The sequence below is a fragment of the Pipistrellus hanaki genome (assembly GCF_964339955.1).
Source record: "Pipistrellus hanaki genome assembly, chromosome: 13".
NCBI classification, from domain to species: Eukaryota; Metazoa; Chordata; class Mammalia; order Chiroptera; family Vespertilionidae; genus Pipistrellus; species Pipistrellus hanaki.
In genome coordinates, this window is record NC_140515.1 from 52,010,824 (window position 1) to 52,031,116 (window position 20,293).

At 60.1% G+C, this 20,293-nt stretch overlaps 2 protein-coding genes across 6 annotated transcripts in view; one reads left to right on the top strand and one right to left on the bottom strand.

The window, feature by feature from the left end:
• Positions 1-10,766, top strand: part of DLEC1 (DLEC1 cilia and flagella associated protein) — a 45,928-nt gene extending 35,162 nt beyond the window's left edge. For 2 of the 5 annotated variants that reach the window (XM_084902776.1, XM_084902780.1), the window contains 14 exons: positions 381-511; positions 1,278-1,463; positions 2,499-2,569; positions 3,183-3,334; positions 4,351-4,466; positions 4,952-5,022; positions 5,359-5,552; positions 5,678-6,016; positions 6,100-6,194; positions 6,450-6,534; positions 6,657-6,875; positions 8,826-8,987; positions 10,008-10,437; positions 10,510-10,766. In XM_084902776.1, the coding sequence (XP_084758902.1) occupies positions 381-511; positions 1,278-1,463; positions 2,499-2,569; positions 3,183-3,334; positions 4,351-4,466; positions 4,952-5,022; positions 5,359-5,552; positions 5,678-6,016; positions 6,100-6,194; positions 6,450-6,534; positions 6,657-6,875; positions 8,826-8,987; positions 10,008-10,437; positions 10,510-10,760 (2,502 nt within the window). In that variant the 3' untranslated portion in view covers positions 10,761-10,766. The remainder of the gene's footprint in view (positions 1-380; positions 512-1,277; positions 1,464-2,498; positions 2,570-3,182; positions 3,335-4,350; positions 4,467-4,951; positions 5,023-5,358; positions 5,553-5,677; positions 6,017-6,099; positions 6,195-6,449; positions 6,535-6,656; positions 6,876-8,825; positions 8,988-10,007; positions 10,438-10,509) is intronic. The other 3 variants (XM_084902779.1, XM_084902778.1, XM_084902777.1) reach the window with 3 other exon arrangements.
• An 85-nt stretch (positions 10,767-10,851) lies between these two features.
• Positions 10,852-20,213, bottom strand: ACAA1 (acetyl-CoA acyltransferase 1). The gene is made up of 12 exons (XM_084902827.1): positions 19,796-20,213; positions 19,519-19,612; positions 18,492-18,549; positions 16,589-16,668; positions 16,268-16,310; positions 14,550-14,648; positions 13,549-13,629; positions 12,387-12,577; positions 12,073-12,252; positions 11,764-11,819; positions 11,515-11,660; positions 10,852-11,180 (listed from the first exon to the last, which is right to left on the bottom strand). Exons 1-12 carry the CDS (start codon positions 19,970-19,972, stop codon positions 11,105-11,107), a joined length of 1,281 nt encoding a protein of 426 aa, XP_084758953.1. The 5' UTR covers positions 19,973-20,213; the 3' UTR covers positions 10,852-11,104.
• Positions 20,214-20,293: the final 80 nt, after the last annotated feature.

Here is a 20,293-nt window from a genome sequence, read left to right on the forward strand (position 1 = left end):
CCACTGAGCCAAACCGGTTAGGGCAGGAAGGGTTTGCTGCATGTAAGGGTTTGCTGCGGTGTAAATACTTTGTGGCTGACTTTGCAGTAGCAGTTTCATCAGAATAAACGTGTCGCTTCTGCAGACACCCACTTGCAGGGTTCCTTTCGAATGGGCACATCCAGATACTTGCGGCAGACACACAGCCCGGAGCCCTGAGGAAGGGCCAGGCCTCCGGGGCGCAGGGTGTGGGCTGAGGCGGGGCCTGTGGGTGGTGGCTCACTGAGGCACTCACAGACAGGAGCGCCTCCCACAGCCACCACCTGCACAGGAAGACCTCGGAGCCCAGCCCTCCCTCTCCCCTCCCCCGTGCTCATGTGCCCCTGTGGGCTCTGTTACAGGACGAGCTGACCGACCTGGCCCTCCCCTGTACCGTGTCAGGCATGAAGGAGCCGCTGGTTCTGGGCATTTCTGGGAAGCCCCAGGGACTGCAAGTGAACATCACCATCTGGACGGAGGGCTCCAAGGAAAGGTGAGCCCAGGGCTGGGGCCCGGGCCTGAGCACTGAGGTGACCATGTGAAGGAGCAGCATCGCCCCCTGGTGCCAGCCTCCTCCCAGCTGGTTCCTGCAGCCAGGAAGGGGCTCCCTAACCACCTCTGTGGGGACAGATCCCTCTGCACCCTCCTCGCCCTCTCTGGGTTTTCCCTTCTCCCTCCCCCCACCGCTGGAGGCATGGTGTCCAGGCAGGTGGGAGATGGCAGGGGCAGGGCTGTGGGTACCGTGGGCTCTCCCGCATGAGGCTCAGTAACTGGGAGACGAGCCAGTCTGCCCCGGGTCAGGGCGAGTTGGTAACATTTAGCCCTAACCGGTTTGGCTCAGTGGATAAAGCCCATTCCTGCGGACTGAAGGGTCCCAGGTTGGATTCTGGTCAAGGGCATGTACCTTGGTTGCAGGCACATCCCCAATAGGAGGTGTGCAAGAGGTGATTGATGTTTCTCTCTCGTCGATGATTCTAACTCTCTCTCCCTCTCCCTTTCTCTCTGTAAAAAACCAATAAAACATATTTAAAAAAATAATATATATATATATATATATATATATATATATATATATATTTTTAATGTTTTTTTTTTAAAGAAAGACAGTTGAGGCCTCCCTTGGCATCCTAGGCTGACAAAAGATGTCTTTGGGGTGGCAGCTTGACGAGGTGGGAGTCTGAGGGTGAAGCCTGGTTGCTGGACAGCACGGTGGCAGGGCCACGGGTGGCGTGTAACCTGGTGCCATGGGCACGGGGCAGTGTTTCCTGCACAAAGCCCGGCCACAAGGAGGAGCTCCGCCTGGACTTCGGCGCGACTGTGCCGCTGAGGACCTGCGTACATCGCCAGCTCATCCTGACCAACTGCTCCCCGATCCAGACCTCGTTCACCCTCAAGTTCGAGTACTTCGGGAGCCCTCAGAAACCCCTGAGCCAAAAGCCCAGCGTGTAAGTCTGGCTTCTTTCGGGGGGCAGCCCCCGGGGAGGAGGGGGCCAGGTGGAGCGTGCCCCGATGGGCCTCGGTGAGGCTGGTGGCTGTGGGATGCGGGAGGACATGCTCTCCCAGGTAGACGGGGGGGGGGGGGGGGAACAGGCAGGAGATGGTTTCCGACGCCCGGGTCCCAGACCCTGAGGGGCCTGTGGAGGGGCTGGGACTGCGGCCCCTTCTCCTCAGCCTGGCCTGCCTGCTGGGTGGAGGGCTTCTGATTCAGGCCAGTGAAGGAGGGAGAAGTTACTGGGGGCTGAGGGAACCGTGTGGGCAGAGATGCGGCAGCGAGGCAGCCTGCAAATCTGTAACTTGAAGTCAGCCCCAAAGTATTTACACCGCAGCAATTGGCAGTTTACCAGCGCAAACACCTCTCCTCCAAACCACCTCACACAGGGGAGCCCAACTCTAAAAGCACTGCTGCAGATGGCGGGGAGCCGCTCACAGTCTCTAAAACAGGGGTCTTCAAACTTTTTAAAGTGGGGGCCAGATCACGGTCCCTCAGAGAGCTGGAGGGCCGGACTATATGAACTACTAATTCCTACTGTAACACCTCGGCTGCGCTCACTGCCCAAAAAACCTGGCGGGCAGGATCAGACTCCCCTGGGGGCTGCATGTGGCCCGCGGGCCGTAGTTTGAAGACCCCTGCTCTAAAACATTAACTCTCCCGCTCCAGAAGGATTAGTGTGTGCTCCGTGCTGGACAGATGTCAGCAGGAAAGACGGGAAACGGGGGCCTTTGCAGAAAGCTGCGCAAGCGATGGGGAGGCTGCGTTGGGCTCATCTCCAGGGGTCAGAAACTGGGCCAGGGGTGCCGACCCCAGAGCCCCACTGAGTTTATGGGGAGGCAGTCCCTGGGCTGGTGAGTGGCAGGAGTGTAGCTGGAGCACAGGCCAGAGAAGGAGGTGGAAAGCTGGAAAGCTGGCCGTCAGGGGAGGTGGCTCGAGTCTGAGGAAGGGTCCAGATGGCTTGATGCTATTCCTGTGTCCTCTGGGAAAGCCCCGACGTGTCTCCTGCCCTGCTGAAGACAGACCGGATTCGCCAGCAGTTGGCCAAGCGAGAGCACCTGGGTAAGAGCTCCAAGGGGCAGGCGCTGAGCCCAGGCCTGGCCAGAGCGGGGTTGTCCTCAGCTTCCTGGGTATGTGGACCCTGACCATCTCGGTGTCTTTTTTGTTTTAATGTATTTTTATTGATTTCAGAGAGGAAGGGAGAGGAAGAGAGAGAAACATCAGTGATGAGAAAGAGTCATTGATCAGCTGCCTCCTGCACATCCGCTGCTGGGGATTAAGCCTGCAACCTAGGCATGTTCCCTTTACCGGAATCGAGCCTGGGACCCTTCAGTCCACAGGCCGACGCTCTATCCACTGAGCCAAACCGGCTAGGGCTCCGGTCTTTTCTACAACGTCCCTGAGATAGCTGTGTCTCTCCCCGCCCCCCAACCTGACAGCTGCCCTCTTTTGAGTGAGGCCATTCCCCTTGTTAGGCATTAGACTTGGGCACAGGCCGGGGATTTGATTTGGGATGGTGGTGGCTCAGAAGGGAGGGCTCCCCTGGGGGCTGGCCCTGGACTCTTGGATCCCAGAAGGAGGGAAAGATGGCACAGTGTTTTGCTAACACCTGAGGGTTTGGACCTCATAGCCCCCCTCCCCAGGCTCCTGAATCCCCTTCCCTGGTACCCCGCAGACTTCATGGAAAACATGCTGTCTCACGGGAAAGGAGCATCCTTCTTCCCCCACGTTTCCCAGGGCACGCTGGGCGCCCGCCAGCAGCTCCAAATCGACATCACGGCCTGTGCGAACATGTGGGGCGAGTACTGGGACAGCCTCATCTGCCAGGTACGGGCTTGCAGGCGGGTCACGGCCCGGGGGGCGGGGAACCTGACCCCCGCCCTCGACTCCGGGCTCTCTCTTCCCCAGCATCTGGCCCCTCTGACTCTCAGGTCTCACCGAGTAGAAACCCTTGCAGGGGCCAGGGGTTTGTTACTACTCGAACCTGGTGCCCGGTTCCTTTCCTTCTCAGCATCATGTATGAACGGAGAGTGGGGGGAGGAAGGAAACAACCTGAGCATCCATGGCTGTCAGTCGAAGATTTGACTAAAATGTGGGCTCCATCCATCCGATTCAGGAATTCTGCACAGCCCTTCTATGGTGCTGTAAACCTTCGTTAGTAACGTTCTATGTCATGGAAAGAGAAGATGGAAAGAGATGCTGTGTGCTCCTCCTGTATATCTGTTTCATGGACACAGAAGTCTGTCCAGACAGTTGTACATGAAAATGTTGACAGAGAGTCAGGCTGGGAGTGAAGGGTCATGAGTGATTATCATACTGTGTTTTAGAAACATTTTAAATATATTTTTATTGATTTCGGAGAGGGAGGGAGAGGGAGAGAGAGGAACATCAGTGATGAGAGAGCATCATTGACCGGCTGCCTGCAACCCAGGCGTGTGCCCTTGACCAGAACCAAACCCGGGAACCTTCCGTCACAGGCCGATGCTCTAGCCACTGGGTCAAACCAACTAGGGCAAATTAAAAACATTTTTTTTTACTTTGTATTAGCAGAGAGAAATAATAGTTATTTTCATTTGATGAAAGGGGCTATAAGAGGTGAAAGACGGCCTGGCCGGGAGTCCTGTGCAGGTCGGAGGTAGGAGGGTGGGAGAGGGGAGGGCTGGGCTGGCGGCACAGCAGAGGGACAGGCAGGGAACTGGCCTTGGGGTGTCTGGGGTGAGTATCCACCAGTGAGGAGTGGAGGCCCTGGGCTGGCTGGAGAAGGAAAGGAAGGGAATGGGGAGCCAGGGAAGGCGGCAGCAGAAGCTGGCGAGAAGGGACCAAGGATTGGCGTGTGTTTGCAGGTGGGAGACCTGCTGCCCTCGGTCATCCCGGTGCACATGCTGGTGGTGGGCTGCCCCATCAGCTCTCAGAGGACCAACTACTCCACGGACCCGCTGCAGAAGGAGCCCGTCCTCAGGTGCCCATGCCGCCTTCTTCTCCGCCCCCTGCAGGCCCTCTGGCCTCCGGCCTGGGCTTCTTGCTTCTCGCTTTTCCACTGGCCCCGGGGCCACTTGGTGCCACCCGGCAAGAAAGCCCAGGACAGGGTTGCCCTGGAGGGGCGAGGCCTCAGGGGACATGGCTGTTACCTGCACAGCTCAGACGGCTTGTGGGTAGTAATGAGTAGTAGTCAGTGTGGCCTCCAGTCCGTGTGGCCAGGGCCCCCCCATACCAACGGAGGTGGGATGTGTTGTCAGTGTAGTTGTAGGGAGAGGGGAGGGGTGTGACGGGGGCAGGGAGCAGCCCTGGGTCAAGTTCACCAGGCCATCGTTCACCAGGCCCTGCACGGTCTTGGTGAGTCCAGGGTAAAGACAGACCACGGTGGGGCCTCCTTCCTGCCTGTGCCTCCACGCCGGCTCCCCGTGTGCCGCTCGGGGCTGTGCTGACCTCGCCTCCTGCCTCCAGGTTCAGCACGCAGGTCTCTGGAGGAGAGACAGTCACCCGGGTCCTTCGCCTGAACAACTCCAGCCCCTGTGGTGAGGCTCTCACGAGAGAAAATGGGGTTCTCATTACAGTTTGTGCGGGGTGATGGGCCAGGCCGGGAGGGAAGATGGGCTGGGAGAAGCTGGATAGAGCAGGAGGGTATAAACCTGTAGGTGGTTGTTGTTTTTTTTTTAATCCCGGAAACATTGCCCACAAGTGGCAGGTGAGAAGAAGTGAGGCCCCATACCGAGTGGGGTAACAGGCAGCCTCTGGGTGGGGGGGGGGGGGGGGGTGGGAGGGGGAGAGGGATTCAGGGAGGCGGGGCATGGGAAGACGCACCTGCCTTGCCCCTCCTCCTCACACCCCCCACCCCCAACACACCTGCCCAGACATCCGCCTGGACTGGGAGACCTACGCTCCGGAGGACAGGGAGGACCAGCTGCTGGAGCTGCTGGTGTTTTGCGGGCCCCCTTTCCCGCTGCGGGACCAGGACGGAAACGAAGTCCTATGCCCCGAGACCCCGGAGAGCAGCAGCTCCTCCCAGTCCCCGAGCATCTATAACCAGTCGTCATCCAGCGTGGAAGTGGCCCATTCTGTGAGCAAAGTTGTGGGGGAGGGGACTCAGGCTGGCTGCCCGGTGCGGGGAGGGGAGGAGGGGGACCATTGGGCCTGGAGCCTCTGTGAGCCTCAGCAACATCCGGACGACAGGCCGAGAGCAGCGCCAGCGCCAGCGCCAGCGCCAGCGCCGCGCCCATCATCTCGGTGGTCCTGCAGGAGCACGAGGGGGTGCCCTCGGACCGCCTGTACCGCATCAGCCCCAAGCAGGTGGTGAGTTGGGGCTGGGCCGGGAGCCGCCTGGAAAAAGTGCCCGCTGGCCAGACAGTGGCGCCGAGCAGCGCTGAGCCTGGGTGCCCGTGCCAGGTGGTCCCTGCAGGGGGCAGCAGCTCCATCTCCATCTCCTTCACGCCCATGGTCCTCGGCCCCCACGTCCTGCACAAGGTGGAGTGCATTGGCTACGCCCTGGGCTTCATGAGCTTGGACAGCAAGGTGAGCCCTCCCGGCCCGGGGTGGGGCCACGGCCGCCGCCTGCTCAGCCCAGCGACCGCCAGTGACCAGGCCTGGGCCCGTAGGTGGAAAGGGAGCTTCCAGGGAGGCGGCGGCGCCTGCAGGGCTTTGCCGTGAGGCCCCTGAGGCTGGACCTGCAGGGCTTCGTGAGGCCCGCACAGTGAGTCCTCCCTCCCTTCCCCCCGGGGGAGCACCCTCACCCGGCCCTGGTGGGGACCAGACAGCTGGATAGAGCAGGAGGGTATAAACCTATAGGTTGTTGTTGTTGTTTTTGGATAGACCATGGGAGTGGGAGGGGGAGGGGAAGGTAGAAGCAGCCAGCAGGTGAGCCCAGGTAAAGGCTGGCCAGGCAGAGTGGGGGGCTGCCAGGAGGCCCAGAGGCCCAGCCTGGCCCCGCCATGCCTGTTGCTGGCAGGCTAAGCGTGGAGCTGGACTACGGCGGCGGCATGCGATTCCGGCTCCAGGCCAGTGATCTCATCCCTGGGCAGCCCTGTGATGGGGTGAGTGTGCTGCCCCCTCACAGGTCCCTGTGGGCCCTTCTGAGGCACAGTACCCCGCCCCTGAGCCCTGGGCCCGAGGCGAGGGGAGATGCCCGCTAGCCTCGCCCTCTGTGCCCACCCAGGTGCTGAATGAGCTGGTGACCACCCATCACCTGAAGCTGACCAACACCACGGACATCCCACACTACTTCCGGCTCCTGGTCTCCAGGCCCTTCTCCGTGTCTCCGGATGGAGCCAGCCGCACCCACAGAGCTGCTGGCGCTGGCTGGGAGCAGGAGTGCGAGGAGGGCTGGGCCGCAGCCCACAGGCAGCTGGTGCTCCACCCGCAGGAGAACATGCTGGTCAGTGGAGGGTCCTGGGGTCCTCAGCCTCGCGGGCACACTCCTCTAGGCAGTCAGTCACCTTCCTCTCTCATACATGCACACACGTGTGCAGGCAACTCACACGTTTGTACGCAGACGCAAACACACAGACCTTTGTATCTAAACCGCACGTTTGACCCCTCAGCCCATGCCCTGGGCACCCAGGAGGGCACTCCCACTGGGCACACCTCTTCCAGCAAACACGGGCCCTCTGCACTGGTGGCTCACGCATGTAGGAAGGACCAGGCGCTCCAGTGTGAACACAACCAAGTCCCAGGCAAGCAGGCCCTCTCAGCCCCTCTGCCAGCGCCCCGGTCAAGGCCGAGCATTGCCACCAGCACCTCCACTTTGCACGCAGCCTCTCCCCTCCCGCGTGCCCTCACTCAGGTGTGGTCACAGTTTGACTGCCATCTGCCCAGGTCCAAAGTGACTGTCCCTCTTCTGTGACAACAGAACCCTGGATTTGCAGGACTGGGAGGCGGGGTAGTCCTGGGACTGCCAGGCGGTGGGAGCCACAAATGGCTGCCTCCTTGTGTTTCTGAGGCACGTGGATCGAGGACAGGTCACAGGCCACCTGAGTGGGTGTGTGTGTGTGCACCCCGGCTCCCAGGTGTGTGCAGCCAGGCAAGGACAGCCAGCCGGCTGGGTTCCCCGCCCTCTCTCCCCACCCCATCCTGCTTCAGAGCTCCCTCCTCCTGTCCTGGGCGGGGCTGGGCCCTCACTCACCTCTCTGCACTCTCCTGGGTCATCTCAACCACATCCAGAGCTTCAGGGAGGAGCTACCCCTTTCAAAATGTGTACTTCGGGGTGGGTGTCACGAGTGTGGGCCACGTGCTGCACTCCCGCCCGACTCCTGACCAGAATTCCCTCCCATAGACCACCGGTCCAGACCAATTCCCCACCTCCCCGCCCCCAGCCCTGCCCCCAGTGCCCTCCTCTCAGCGGTGGCATATCAGCAAGTATCACCCACCCTAGCCGGCTCTGAGCAGCCACCCAGCCTGCTGCCGCCCTTCTCTTCACCCCACACCCATGTCTTGGTCTAGCACCATGGTCGGCAAACTGTGGCTTGTGAGCCACATGAGGCTCTTTGGCCCCTGGAGTGTGGCTCTTCCACAGAATACCACGGCCTGGGTGAGTCTATTTTGAAGACATGGCGTTAGAAGAAGTTTAAATTTAAAAAATGTGGCTCTCCAAAGAAATGTCAGTTGTTGTACTGTTGATATTTGGCTCTGGTGACTAATGAGTTTGCCCACCACTGGTCTAGGAGGCTTGGATAGTGGTGTCCAAGCCAGGCAACACACCGGTGGCCGTTAGGCTTGTCAGAAATAGCTCCCAGGCCCCGCTGCAGGGAGGAGAAAGAATCTGGACCTTTAACGAGTGCCTCCGTTCATTCCAATGTCTGGGCTCAAGGAACATCCTGCTGGGCCCACGTGGCCCCTCAGCCCCTCCAGTCCTCACCCGCTCGAGCTCCCCAGCCCACCTTCCCGCAGCAGCCAGGGCCTCTGAGGAAGGCAAAGCTGACGGACGCCCCATTTAAAACCCGTCAGAGGCCCCTCCCTGTCCTCGGGAGACAGACACAGGCCTTGCCTAGGCTCACGCCAGGGCGTCAAGGTCGGTTTGCCGCCGTCTCCCCGCTGGCCCTCCGCTCCCGGGGGCAGGCACAGCCTCATTCAGGTGACGGGTGCTGGGCCCAGAGCAGGGCAGGCAGTGTCTGTGGGACCCACGCGTCTGCCGGGGCTCTGGGTGGGGCTGGGGAAGTGCACCGCTGGCTCTTTGCAGGGCGGGGCCGGGTCGGCGGAGCCCTGCAGGCTGTGCTGTCATGACTGAGCTGGGCCTTGAGGGGCCTGCGGGGCCGTGGGAGGGAGGGCCGGACAGAAGCTGCCGCCTGCCTTCAGCAGCCTCGGGTGACGGCTGCATCGTGTCTGCCAGGTGGACGTGTCCTTCACGCTCTCCCTGGAGCTGCTCTGCTATCAGAAGCTGCCGGCTGACCAGATGCTTCCCGGGGTGGACATTCGGCAGAGCGCGAGTGGAGAGAAAGAGATGGTGTTTACCCAGAACCTGCGCCTGGAGTATGCCAACCAGACCACTCAGGTGAGTGCCTGGCCTGCCCCTCGCTGTTCCGGTGGGGTCAGAGGGAGATAGCCTGACGGGGCCCTCAGAAATAGGAGCCCAAGCCCGTACTGAGGGCCCAGCCTGTCTTGGAAGAAGCCTTGTCATGGAGAGATGAGGGTCATTCATCCTTACTTGTCTTAGGAGCTCAGAGCCAGGTGAGGTGCTATAAAGTGAAAAATCGGGAAGGCTTCCTGTAGGAGGTGGCATGTGAAGCCTCCCATTTAATTCCTGTTTAAGGAAAAGGAACCACATTAAAAGTCAGGCCGAGGGAATGGCCCGACGGGTGGGAATAGTGAGCACCTGAGGGACAGATGCTCGGGCCCGTGGGGGGCTGAGCATCAGTGAGGACACAGGCCCAGTTCTGTGGACTGTGACAGGTCACGGGCTGTGTGTGGCGCTGAGCTGATGGGTATGCCGTGCTGTCCTGATGGGGAGGCCCAGGCAGGTAGAAGCCTATGAGAAATGTGAAGGAATGGTCCGGCCTGAGAGGTGGAATCCAGAGAGGCCAGAGGATCTGAGCACTGGAGCCCGGGGCAGGGGAGGCCAAGGCGGGGAGGTGGATGGCAGTGCCTGAGGGTGAAGTGGTGGCAGAGGGGCTGTCAGGAGCGAGGGCACTCGGCACAGGCAGGGCCCGATGTCAAGGGAAAGGGGGAGATGGCCTAGGGCCCGAGGAAAACAGGGCTGGGCCTTGGAGCCCCCGTGGGAGCAGGGAGGAAGGCAGGACAGCACCCGGCCAGGGAGCAGAAGCCACAGAGCTTGATCAGGGCAAGGGTGGCAGGGGGAGCAGATGGCGCCCTCCTCTGTGCAGAATCCCACCAGCGGCTTCCGGCTTTAGATCCAGCGCCGGTCCCTCCCCCTCCCCGTGCTGCCTGTGTGCTCCTCAGAAGCGTCGGTTCTCGGGGTCAGCAGGGCTCGTGTGTCCCTGAAACGCTGGCTCAGAGCCCACCAGGAGTGGCAAAGTCACCTGGTCCCACCACGTTAGCGGCTCTGTCCCCACAGGTGGTGCCCCTGCAGGCCAAGGTGGCCGTGCCCGAGCTGCAGCTGTCCACCAGCTGGGTGGACTTTGGGACCTGCTTTGTGAACCAGGAGCGGGTGCGGGAGATCTACCTGATGAACCTGAGCGGCTGCCGGAGCTACTGGGCCGTGCTGATGGGTATGCCGTGTGTCCTTCCCGCCCACTGCTCCCCTGTGGGCTGGGCCGGACCCCAGGAAGGTGGCTGGCACCCCCTGGGGTGTCTGCGGGGACGGACTTCCTGGGGCAGCGCGTGCGGCCACTGCCACGTACGTGCTCCCTTCCCTGCCGTGCAGGCCAGGAGCCGGACCAGGAGCCTGCGGCCTTCAGGGTCTTCCCCAGCAGCGGGCTGCTGGAGGCACGGTCTGTCAACGCGCCGCCCACCTCCATCATCCTGCAGGTTCTCTTCACCGCCAGGTACACCCCGCCCAGCCCCCGGCACCGCCCGAGGCTGGACTCCCGCCTCACCTCGGCCCCCTGTGCCCGCAGGAGCAGTGAGCTGTACGAGTCCACGCTGGTGGTGGAAGGTATGCTCGGCGAGAAGGCCTGCACCCTGCGGCTCCGGGGCCGAGGCTCTTACGATGAGAGATTTGTGCCACCCTACCAGTCCTGAGGCTTTGCCCCCAGAACCTCCGCACCCCCAGCCAGCTTTGCAAATAAACATGGCCCAGAGCTCAGGACAGGTGTGCTGTGCCGAGCAGCCCCTGGACGGAGGGAGCTGGTCTCAGCTCAGGTCCTGATGCCCGTCCTCTGGGGCCGCCTCACCGTGCAGACTGGTGGTTAGGAATCAGTACTCAGACTGCGCCGAGGCAAGACAAACATGGTCAGAGCTGACGTACATCTATATGTCTATTGCATCCTCATCCAAAGGCCCCTGCCCCGTAATTACACGGTGGCCTCGTGGCCTGGGTGACCCAGCACCTCGCCCACTCCTGCACTGTGTCCTCAGTGGTCACGTGGTCCAAGTTAGCGGAAGTGCCCGGATTTGCCCGCTGCCGCCACAGCCACCTTGCCGAATTTCCCCACATGGCGTCACTCCCGTAGTGTTGCCTTCTCGCCTCCAGCAGAGTGGGCAGCGTCTCGCTCAGTTGCCAGGGTATTCAAAGACAGCAGCGGCTCCCATTCCGGTCCCGATGCACATGGACACCACCCCGTATGCCCTGTGGAAGGGACGCCGTGTTGGGTGGGTGAGGGCAGAGAGGGCAGAAGCCCCACCAGGCTCCCTCCAGACCAGGCAGAGCTGGGTAGACCAAGGCCTTCATGGGCACAGAGGATGGAAGCTGTGGATATGGAATCCCCGACTGCCCACCTAGGCACACACATGGCCGGTGTCTGCTGCAGGCCAGGGTCCCCTCCACAGCGGCCTCTCATGGAAAACGGGGGTCACGGCCCTGTATCCTTAGTACGGAGTGTGTGCAAGTATCCTTCCCCTAACCCCCTTGGGTGCCCAGCATGGGGATCCCCCATGACACCGCCACGGAGAGTCGGCCTCACCTCTTCCCACGGCGCTTCAGCTCGTTGAGCAGCGTGATGACTTGTCGAGCCCCGGTGCAGCCCAGTGGGTGGCCCAAGGCGACCGCACCCCCCAGAGGGTTCACCTTCTCGGGGGGCAATCCGAGCTTCTCCACACAGTAGACAGCCTGGGAGGAGGCAGACATCAGCTCCCGCTCCCTCCCGCCCCCTGCACCCCGGGCTCCACCGGGCTGCCGAGGGCCCAGGCAGCGTGGAGAAGCAGAGGCTCACCTGGCTGGCAAAGGCCTCATTGATCTCAAAGATGTCCACGTCGTGCACCGACAGCCCTGCAGGCAAGGGGGAAAGACCCAGGCTGACCCTTACAGGACTCTCAGTCTCGCGAGGTCTTAGGCTGCCCCGTGTGTCTGTCTCTGTTCCAGATGAAGGAGTCGGTCCCCGCTGTGTGGTCAGGAAGGGCTCTGGCAGGGGTGCTAGTCTGTCCCACCTTCACTCTGCAGCACCCACAGGACCACCGCCCGCCGGCAGCTGCCTGAGAGGCAGAAGTGGGGTCCAGACCTAGGGCATGGAGGAGCCGCCTACCTGCTTTTTTCAAAGCTTCAGGGATGGCGTAGGCAGGTCCAACGCCCATGATGTCGGGTGGGACGCCAACCACAGCATAGGACCTCAGGATCCCAAGGATGGGGAGGCCCAGCTCCTCCGCCTTGGACCTCCGGGCCAGCAGGATGGCAGCTGCCCCATCGCTCACTTGGCTAGAGTTTCCTAGAAGCAAACCACAGGGGTTAAGGAGGCCTCAGAGCAGGTCCCAGGAGGCCCGGGCCCCCACGCCCACCCCACCTGGTGGCGCCAGGCTCCCAGAGTCTGTCCGGCCTGGGCGTGCCCCAGCCCAGTCTCACCAGCGGTGGTGGAGCCGCCCTCCTTGAAGGCAGGCTTCAGTTTGGCCAGGCCCTCCAGCGTGGTGTTGGGTCGGATCCCCTCATCCTGGGCCACGGTGATCCTCCTCTCGGTGCCCTTGTCATCATGGACCGTGGTGGTCACAGGCACAATCTCGGCCTGGAAACAGCCCTTGCTCTGGGCTCTCGCTGCCCTGCCGCGCGGAGCACCGTGGACAGTGAGACTCCCTTCCTGCCTGGGGTCCCTCTGCTGCCTCCACGTCCTCCCCGCTGGGGCCGACACGCAGCTCAGACTGCAAAATGCTGGGACACCCCTGCCTCGGGGGAGCTCCGAGGGACCGGTGTGGGTTTCCTACTACCTCACTGCCCTCAGATCTTGGCCAATCCCAACCTCAAAGGGAAGAAAGTGGGGTGGGGGCGCCCCGTTTAGTCTGACAGCCATGAGGGACTGAGGCTGATCTGCTTTCTGTGCCAAAGCGGGGATGGAGCCCCGGGGATATCTGTGCTTGATTCTGCCGACTGTTTGACCAGAATGGCTCAGTTCACCTGTCCCCTATTTTAAGATCCTGTTTATAATTTACAATCACAGGCAAAATGTAAGCGCCCAGGGCATTCCCCTGGGAGAAATCTACAGCTCTCACCAAATTCTCACACTACTTGACGCCACTCAGAGAAGCTCCCTCCCACTGCTGTGCTCTCCCCGGGCAGCTGGGGCTTGCCAGCTCCAGCCTGCCCTTGCCCAGAGCCCCAAGTCCTGGGGTTCTGATGTCATCCCAGCCCCAGCCTCAGGAAGCTATGCCCAGGTTGCCAGCAATGCTGGCCCCACACTCAGGCTATGCAGAGGAGCCTGTGGCTACCACGTCTAATCACCAAACCACAGCAGTTAGAGAAGAGTCCTGGCCCTCATTACAGCCCTCCCTCCGCCCCTCAAATGAGCAGATGGGGAAACTGAGGCCCAGCAGGAAGAAGACACTCAGGGTGAACAGACAATAGTAGGATGTGGAAGTGCTAAGAATGAATGCACACTGGCCCTGGCTCTTGCCCCCTCTCCCTCCTGCAAGGCACAGACGTGGAAACCACTCGCTGCCCTGTAACTGGTCTGCGGACAGCCTCACCTGAGACCACTTAGGTGCGCTCTTAAACACTCCACCCACACAACACTCACTTTTGCTGGGAAGCCAGTGCAAAGGCATCCTGCTTCTCCCGTGAAATGCCAAACCGCTCGGCCACGTTCTCCGAGGTTATCCTAGAAGACAGACAGCAGCAGTGAGTGAGTCCGGCAGCCTGGGACGGGCCAGGCGGTGGGGCTCGGCACCGGGAGGACAGGAAGGCCAGTCCGTGGCACAGAGACAGTAATGACGATCAGGGAGTGTGGGGGCACGGTCAGGGAGCCACCCAGGTCCTAAGAAGCGCGAACACCAGAGACCAGAAGAGAAGAGGGCAGAGAGGGCCGGGGAGGGGGCACTCCTGGGGGCTCTTGGGCAGCTCCTCCTGCGCCTCAGGAAAACGGCCTTAGTGTGGGAGATGAGGACTCCATGGCCCTCTGGGGAGATCACACCCCAGCTTCCTGCTCGCTGGAGGTGGAGCCCGCCTTTATCCTGGGAACCCAGAGCCGCAGGGAGGCCTAGCCTGGGCTTCTGGCTTCAGGGGCTTTTTCTGGAGATCTGGTCACGGGGTGTGGAGGCAGCCCGGGCACTGCCCTCTCTGAACTTCAAGTGGAGCCAGGATTCCCTGCCCCGAAGCTCTGGCGCTGGCAGCTGAGCTAACATGCTAGGCAAACAACACGCTTCCAGGTTGCATCTGCTGGGCCCAAGTTCCTTCACCAGCATGTCCAGTCACCAAAGCTTCCTAGTTCCTCATCTTCCTAATTTTCCAAGGCATTGAGTGCAGCTCATCATCCTTCGTGTGACTGAACCCCCAGGGAGGGAGGGACAGGCTAGGACAGTGGTCGGCAAACTCATTAGTCAACAGAGCGGCAAACCGCGGCTGGCAAGCCACATGTGGCTCTCGAGCCACAGTTTGCCGACCACTGGGCTAGGCAATGTTTGGAAACAGAGGCACAGAGAGGGCCTGGGGATGCAGGAAAGGCAGCATCGAGGCCCTGCAGAGCAGACCTGAAGCAGGCCAGGCAGAGAGCAAAGGACACGGCACCAGGTGAACACTCACCCCATGGGAATCAGGCAGTCCCTGGCCTTCTCCTTATCCACCAAGCGTGAAGTAATATTTCCAGGGTTTCCTCTGTCAGCCAGGGACATAGACTCCACTCTGAGGAGGAGGAAGAGGGATCATTAGAACTCAGCCAAGGATCCCAGTGCACCTGACAAGAGCTGGGAAGTAGGGAGCCCCAGGACACGGCCAATGGGCCAGAGCTGGGCTGGGGGACAGAGCACCGCATGGTCCACCCTCACGGCAGGATGTTTCCCTCCTTAGCTGCCCCCCTGGCTCGGGCTAGCGTCGGCCACAGAGGGGAAAACTTCCAACAAGCCCAGGGCTCAGTCCTCAAGGATCAGATTCAGAGGAGAGAAGAGAGGAAAATGTTACAAGATGCAGGCCAAAGAGAGATGTGACCGGCTGGATGAGGAAGTGAGATCGGTGTCTTGTGGTGGAAGGGCGTTGAGGAGGTGGGGAACACAGGCCTCAGGGTTGATAACACATAACCCTGATGGAATGCTTCTCTGTGCCCAGCACTATTGTAAAGTCCAAGTCTTAAGCACTCAGAACAGACTCAGTCACATAGATGCCGTAGAGCGTTAGCTGTTATTAATTCAATCTCATCGACAAGGCGGAGGTGGCTATCCCCATTGTATAGACGGGCCCAGAGAGGCTAACTTGTTCACGGTCATTTAGCCGGGATCCAAATGTAGGTGGTCTGGCCTCAGAACCCACTCCTAACCAGGATGTTCTGGGATACTCGTCATGATGGAAGCCTACAGTGACAGCCAGCCTGTGACATGGGGGACAGTCCTGGCTCAGACCTTAATACCCTAGTAACAAGGTCTTTAACCTGCTAGGGGGCCTCAGATGTGTGTAAGAAACTCACAAAGCTCCAACCCCAGTTACCCCGACTCCGCCCTCCTGCAGCAAGATAGAGGGACATGAGATTGACCCGAGGGCAGACTGGGCCGAAGTCCCTGTACTTCGACCTTTGGTTTTATTCAGTTGCAGACACAGGGCAATACAGCCCAGCGCCAGGGGGCACAGCCCTGAAAAGGCCCACAATGCTCCAGTGAAGAAACACTCTCAGGGGGACTGAAAGGGGCCACTCCCCACCCCCTCCCCACCAGGCCTGCCAGAGCCCTGGCTTGGCCTGCCCTCCCAGCACCGGATGCCCCGCCAAGCCCGGGCCCCACACCCGTCCCTCCCAGGAGACACTGCCCAGCACAACCTCTGCAGCTCCATAACTGCGGCGAAAGATGGAGCCACAGCAGACAGTGCCCAAACCCTCACAGATCTGACCATGCCCCTCAGGACCCAGGAGGCAGCCAGAAGGTGGATAAGCCAGTTACAGAGTAGGCAGCTGTCACTGGCGTGAGGGAAGCAAAACGGCAGCTTCTCCCTCAGCAGCATCGTGAATGAACAAGGGCCGGGGGAGGAAACCCGAGAGCTCCATCTTCTCATGCTTGCCCAGTTTCCAGCCTGCCAGGTGCCAAAAGAGAAAGCTTTGAAAAGCCCACTTCCTTTCCCCATCAGTGCCAAGAGGTGCAAGTGATTCCTGAGCAGCCAGAGCTGAGGGCTCCTTCTAAGCCCCATTTGTAGGAACCCTCCCCCCAGGCAGCTGCCTAAAGGAGAAAATCCTGAAATCATGGCCTCTCTGAACACAGGAGATGGATATTAGTTTATTGTTACAAGCTGGTTAATAAGCTCTGGCAGAAAGAAATTCTTACCCACAAGCCATGCCAATGTCATAAGACCCATTTCTGATGCCACCTGCAACAAAAGCATTTCATAAACATCTTTCCACAGGGTCGTCCTGCTCTGGGACCGGGGGGCCTCTCCCCACCTGGTGTCTGTGTGGGCTCCAGCCTCAGACTGGGAAGGCCCAGGAGTGTCCAGAAAAGCCTGGGGGCAGTGCAGAGGGCTCTCCTCTTTCTGGGATGAGAGTCCTCTCAGACATCCTCCTTAGATAGTGACTCAGCTGACCCAAATTCACAGAGCCATGGCCAAGGCCAGGCTGTGCAACGGGCACCCACCCAGCCACAACTTACCAGCGATGTTGGCCACTGCCTGGAGCCCGGAAGAACACTGTCTGTTGACAGAGGTCAAAGGCACAGTCTCTGGGATGTCACTGAAACAGAAGGTGATGCCACAGTCAGCCTGTCCCTTCTCTAGGCCAGGTCCCTCCTGGGCAGAGCCCATCTCTACAGGCTCTTGTTCCCAGGGCCGTACAAGCACGTGCTCCCCGCGCCCCATCCTGTGATCCTCTTCCATCAAGGCCGAGCACAGCCAAGCTAGTTAGGCCACAGGGATCCTTCCTTCCCTTTGAAGATTAAAAAAATGAAAACTATAGTGTATCTTCTTCTCCCAAAGAACAGAGAAAAAGGAAGTATGAGGCCAGAAACCATCCCTACTCCTCAGCCTCCTGGCTAACTCTTTCTGTTCCCCTTCTCTCTGGAAAGCCTGCTCCCAGCTGGTCAAAGATCCTGACGATACCAGATGTTCTAACACTTCTTATTCTGGTGGGTTCCTGCCCTGGAAGCCGGTGGGGCTGCCCCTCCTCATGTAACTAGTCCTGGGGAAATCACCAGACCCTCCCAGGTCCATGGACTAAACTGTAGGGGTGTCAAAGCATCTGGTTATTCTGGTGTGCAGACAGTCTCCTAGGTCCCCTAACTCTCTAATTACCATCCCTTCGCGCAACCCAAGTGTACACTGAACAGAATCTATTCAGTACAAGACACCACCTGAGGGGTGCTGACATGAGCAGTGGTTGGCAAACTCATTAGTCAACAGAGCCAAATATCAACGGTACAACAATTGAAATTTCTTTTGAGAACCACATTTTTTAAACTTAAACTACTTCTAACACCACTTCTTCAAAATAGACTCGCCCAGGCCGTGGTATTTTGTGGAAGAGCCACACTCAAGGGGCCAAAGAGCCGCATGTGGCTCGTGAGCCGCAGTTTGCCGACCATGGCCCTGGAGGGTGCCTGACCAACACAGAAGATGAATCAACTGGCAGAGACAGAAACAACAGAGCAAGATGGGAAAGAACGTCACAAGGAAGCACGAGGCTAGCTACTGGAGAGGTCCTCGTGTTGAGCCTGGGGGCTCAGGGAAGTCATGCAATGGTGACCCTGGGCAGAGTTAGCCAGGGCAGAGAGGAGGCAGGGACAGCACTGCCAGGGGACAGAGTGACCAGCATAAGGATTAGTAGGCAGACAGGCTGGCTGAAAGGAAGAGTCAAGGCCAGTCAGCAGCTGGGAGATAAGGCTGGAAGGTAAGTCTGGAGCCAGATCCTGGGAGCCCTTGAACTCCAGGCTAAGCAGCCAGAACCTCTTCTAGTGCCTAGAGGTTTGCTCAGTGTTCCTGTTCCTTCACTGGCCAATGTTCCCCCTATTTCTCCTCTAAGCAGATGGCATACTTAGCTAAGTGGGTCTTAAATGTACAGTGAAAGTAACGTAAGCACTCCTCTGTCTTGGGACAGCAAGAAGCGAAGGGCAAGTTTACCAGGGCCCCTCCTGGGCCACCCCTCGCCTAGGGCTCTGCTGTGGCCCCAAATCTCTACCGATGGGATTCGCCTGAAGGTCCCCACCTGCTCAACTGGCAAAAAAGCTGAGCGTCACTCTTCAGGGTACCTGCTCGGTCACTGGCCTAGCAAAGGAGGACAGAGTCCAAACAGTACTTACCAACGTTGGCTCTGGCTGCGATTCAGGTCACAGAGATCACCTGCTACAGCCCCACAGGCCCTGTTTGTCTTGGCCCCGAGGCAGGGAACCCATCTCCCTTCCAAGTAGAAGAAAGATAGGGTTCCCACAAGCCCAGTGCCAAGAACTCTGGCTGCCTCCAGGTCTGGTGCCCAACGGGATCCTCTCCCATCCACCAGCCGAGTTCCCCAAAGCCCACTCGAGAGTCGACATGGCCAACCCAGAGCTGGAACTGGGAGCTCACCTCAGAAACTGGGCAATGCGGGCCATGACCGCCCCGGCCCCCGGCTGAAGCACGTTTCCTGTGGACAACAAACCTTTGTTCAGTGCCCGGTGGTGGCTGGGGCACGGAGGTACACGTGTGAATACCAGAGAGGGAACATTCCAGATCTTTCTTCGGAAACAGGCTCCCATGAGGCTCTGAGATTTCAAGGTGTGGATCTGGGGGGAGCAAGCTACATAGCAGCTCTTCCTGGTCACACACTAGACACAGTCCCCGAGGGTCCCAAACTCCCTCACCCGGTGCCCCCCGCCCCCCACCTTTCCTGATCGGCACACCATGGGCAGGTTGCCTGCCTGTAAACAAAGGTGTCCTGCAAAGGAAAGAACACAATGCAAAGAACGCAATGCAAAGCTTGATGTCAAACAAACTGGTTCTGTCAGTCGGGGAACTGGGGCTCTGAAAACCCACACCTCCCCAAGTGCCCTCTGCCACAACCCGCTGTCATTCTGTAGGTGGAACAGCGATTGCCAACCTAGGGGTGGCGGCCTCCACAGCGTTTTAGCAAGGCTCTTGCCACACGGTGTGTGTTATGTTTTCAGGCTAGAAGAGTAGAGGTAGGGGGGAAAGGGGTGACCCATTCAGATCCAAAGTTCTGCTGCAAATTCCCAGGCCTCAGTTTCTCCGTTTTGTAGGCGAGGAACCGGACTAGACTGCTTTTTGGCACTCCCTCCATTCTGTGGTAGCAGGGTCTGGATGTCGGGATCAGTGAGAATCCTAGAGTTTTCTGGCTCCTAGGATGTCCTCACACCCCTGTGAGGAATGTCACTTGACAGCCCTGCTTCCTACCACTTAATCCGTTGAGGGTGCTTGGAGGGCCAAGCCAGTGCCTAGAGACAGGGGCGGAGTCTAGCCCTAAAAGAGACAAACTTCTTCGGACCTTCCTCTCTGGGAGAACGCCAGGACCGTGCCTGGGGGTGAAGTGTTGGAGGACTTCAGCGGGACGGGAGGGCGAAGAGCGCCCAGCCCAGGGCCGGGGTAGCGAGCTCACCCACGCAGATGTCTCCCAGTTGGGTCGGGCTCAGCTTGAGGTCCTGGAGAACCGCGGTCATGACGGCCGAGAGGAGCTCGTCGGGGGTGGTGTCCTGCAGCGGGAAGCGTGGCCGCCGTAACCCCGTGCCCTGCGCTCCCCGGGAGGCCCCCCCCCTTTCCCACCCCAGGGAGGCAGAGCTGTCACCGCCCGGGCGCAGGGCCACGTCCAGCGTCGAGGGGAACCCCGTTCGCCTCTTGCCGCCATCTCACACCCGCGCCCGGACCCAGGGCCTCACCTTGAAGCCGCCGCGGCCCCCTCGGCCGATGGCCGTGCGCCGCCCGTGCACCACCACCACGTCCTCGGGCGACGCGCGCGGAGGGCCGCCCCAGCACGGCGCGGCCTGCAGCGCAGGCTTCGAGCCCGAGTCGGGCCGGCCGTTCAGGTGGCCCAGCACCACCTGCAGTCTCCGCATCGCGCAGCCCGGCCCGACAGACCCCTCCACCGGCCCGGTACCGAGGGCCGCAGCCTAAGGACAGTCGCCAGCGAAATCGAGAACGGAACCTTTGCCCTCTAAGCCTAAACACCGCCTACTGCCCACCGCCCTGCGGGATGGACACGCCCCTCTCCCAAAGCCCCGCCCACCCCGCTGTGACCAACCAGAAGGCGAGTATGCCTTAAGACCCGCCCACGCCGCAACAAACCACCTATCACAGGTCACAGCCACTGCCAGAAGGCTCTTTCCACTTCAAGCCCCGCCTACGATGGCCCCGCCCAGAAATGCAGCCGGAACGCA

Coding starts and splice junctions, on each gene's coding strand:
- ACAA1 (XM_084902827.1), bottom strand. CDS start 19,972: ATGCGGAGACTGCAGGTGGTGCTGGGCCACCTGAACGGCCGGCCCGAC. Junction 16,311..16,588: donor GGCAGTGGCCAACATCGCTG/GTAAGTTGTGGC, acceptor CTTTTGTTGCAG/GTGGCATCAGAAATGGGTCT. Junction 11,661..11,763: donor ATGAGGCCTTTGCCAGCCAG/GTGAGCCTCTGC, acceptor GCCTCCTCCCAG/GCTGTCTACTGTGTGGAGAA.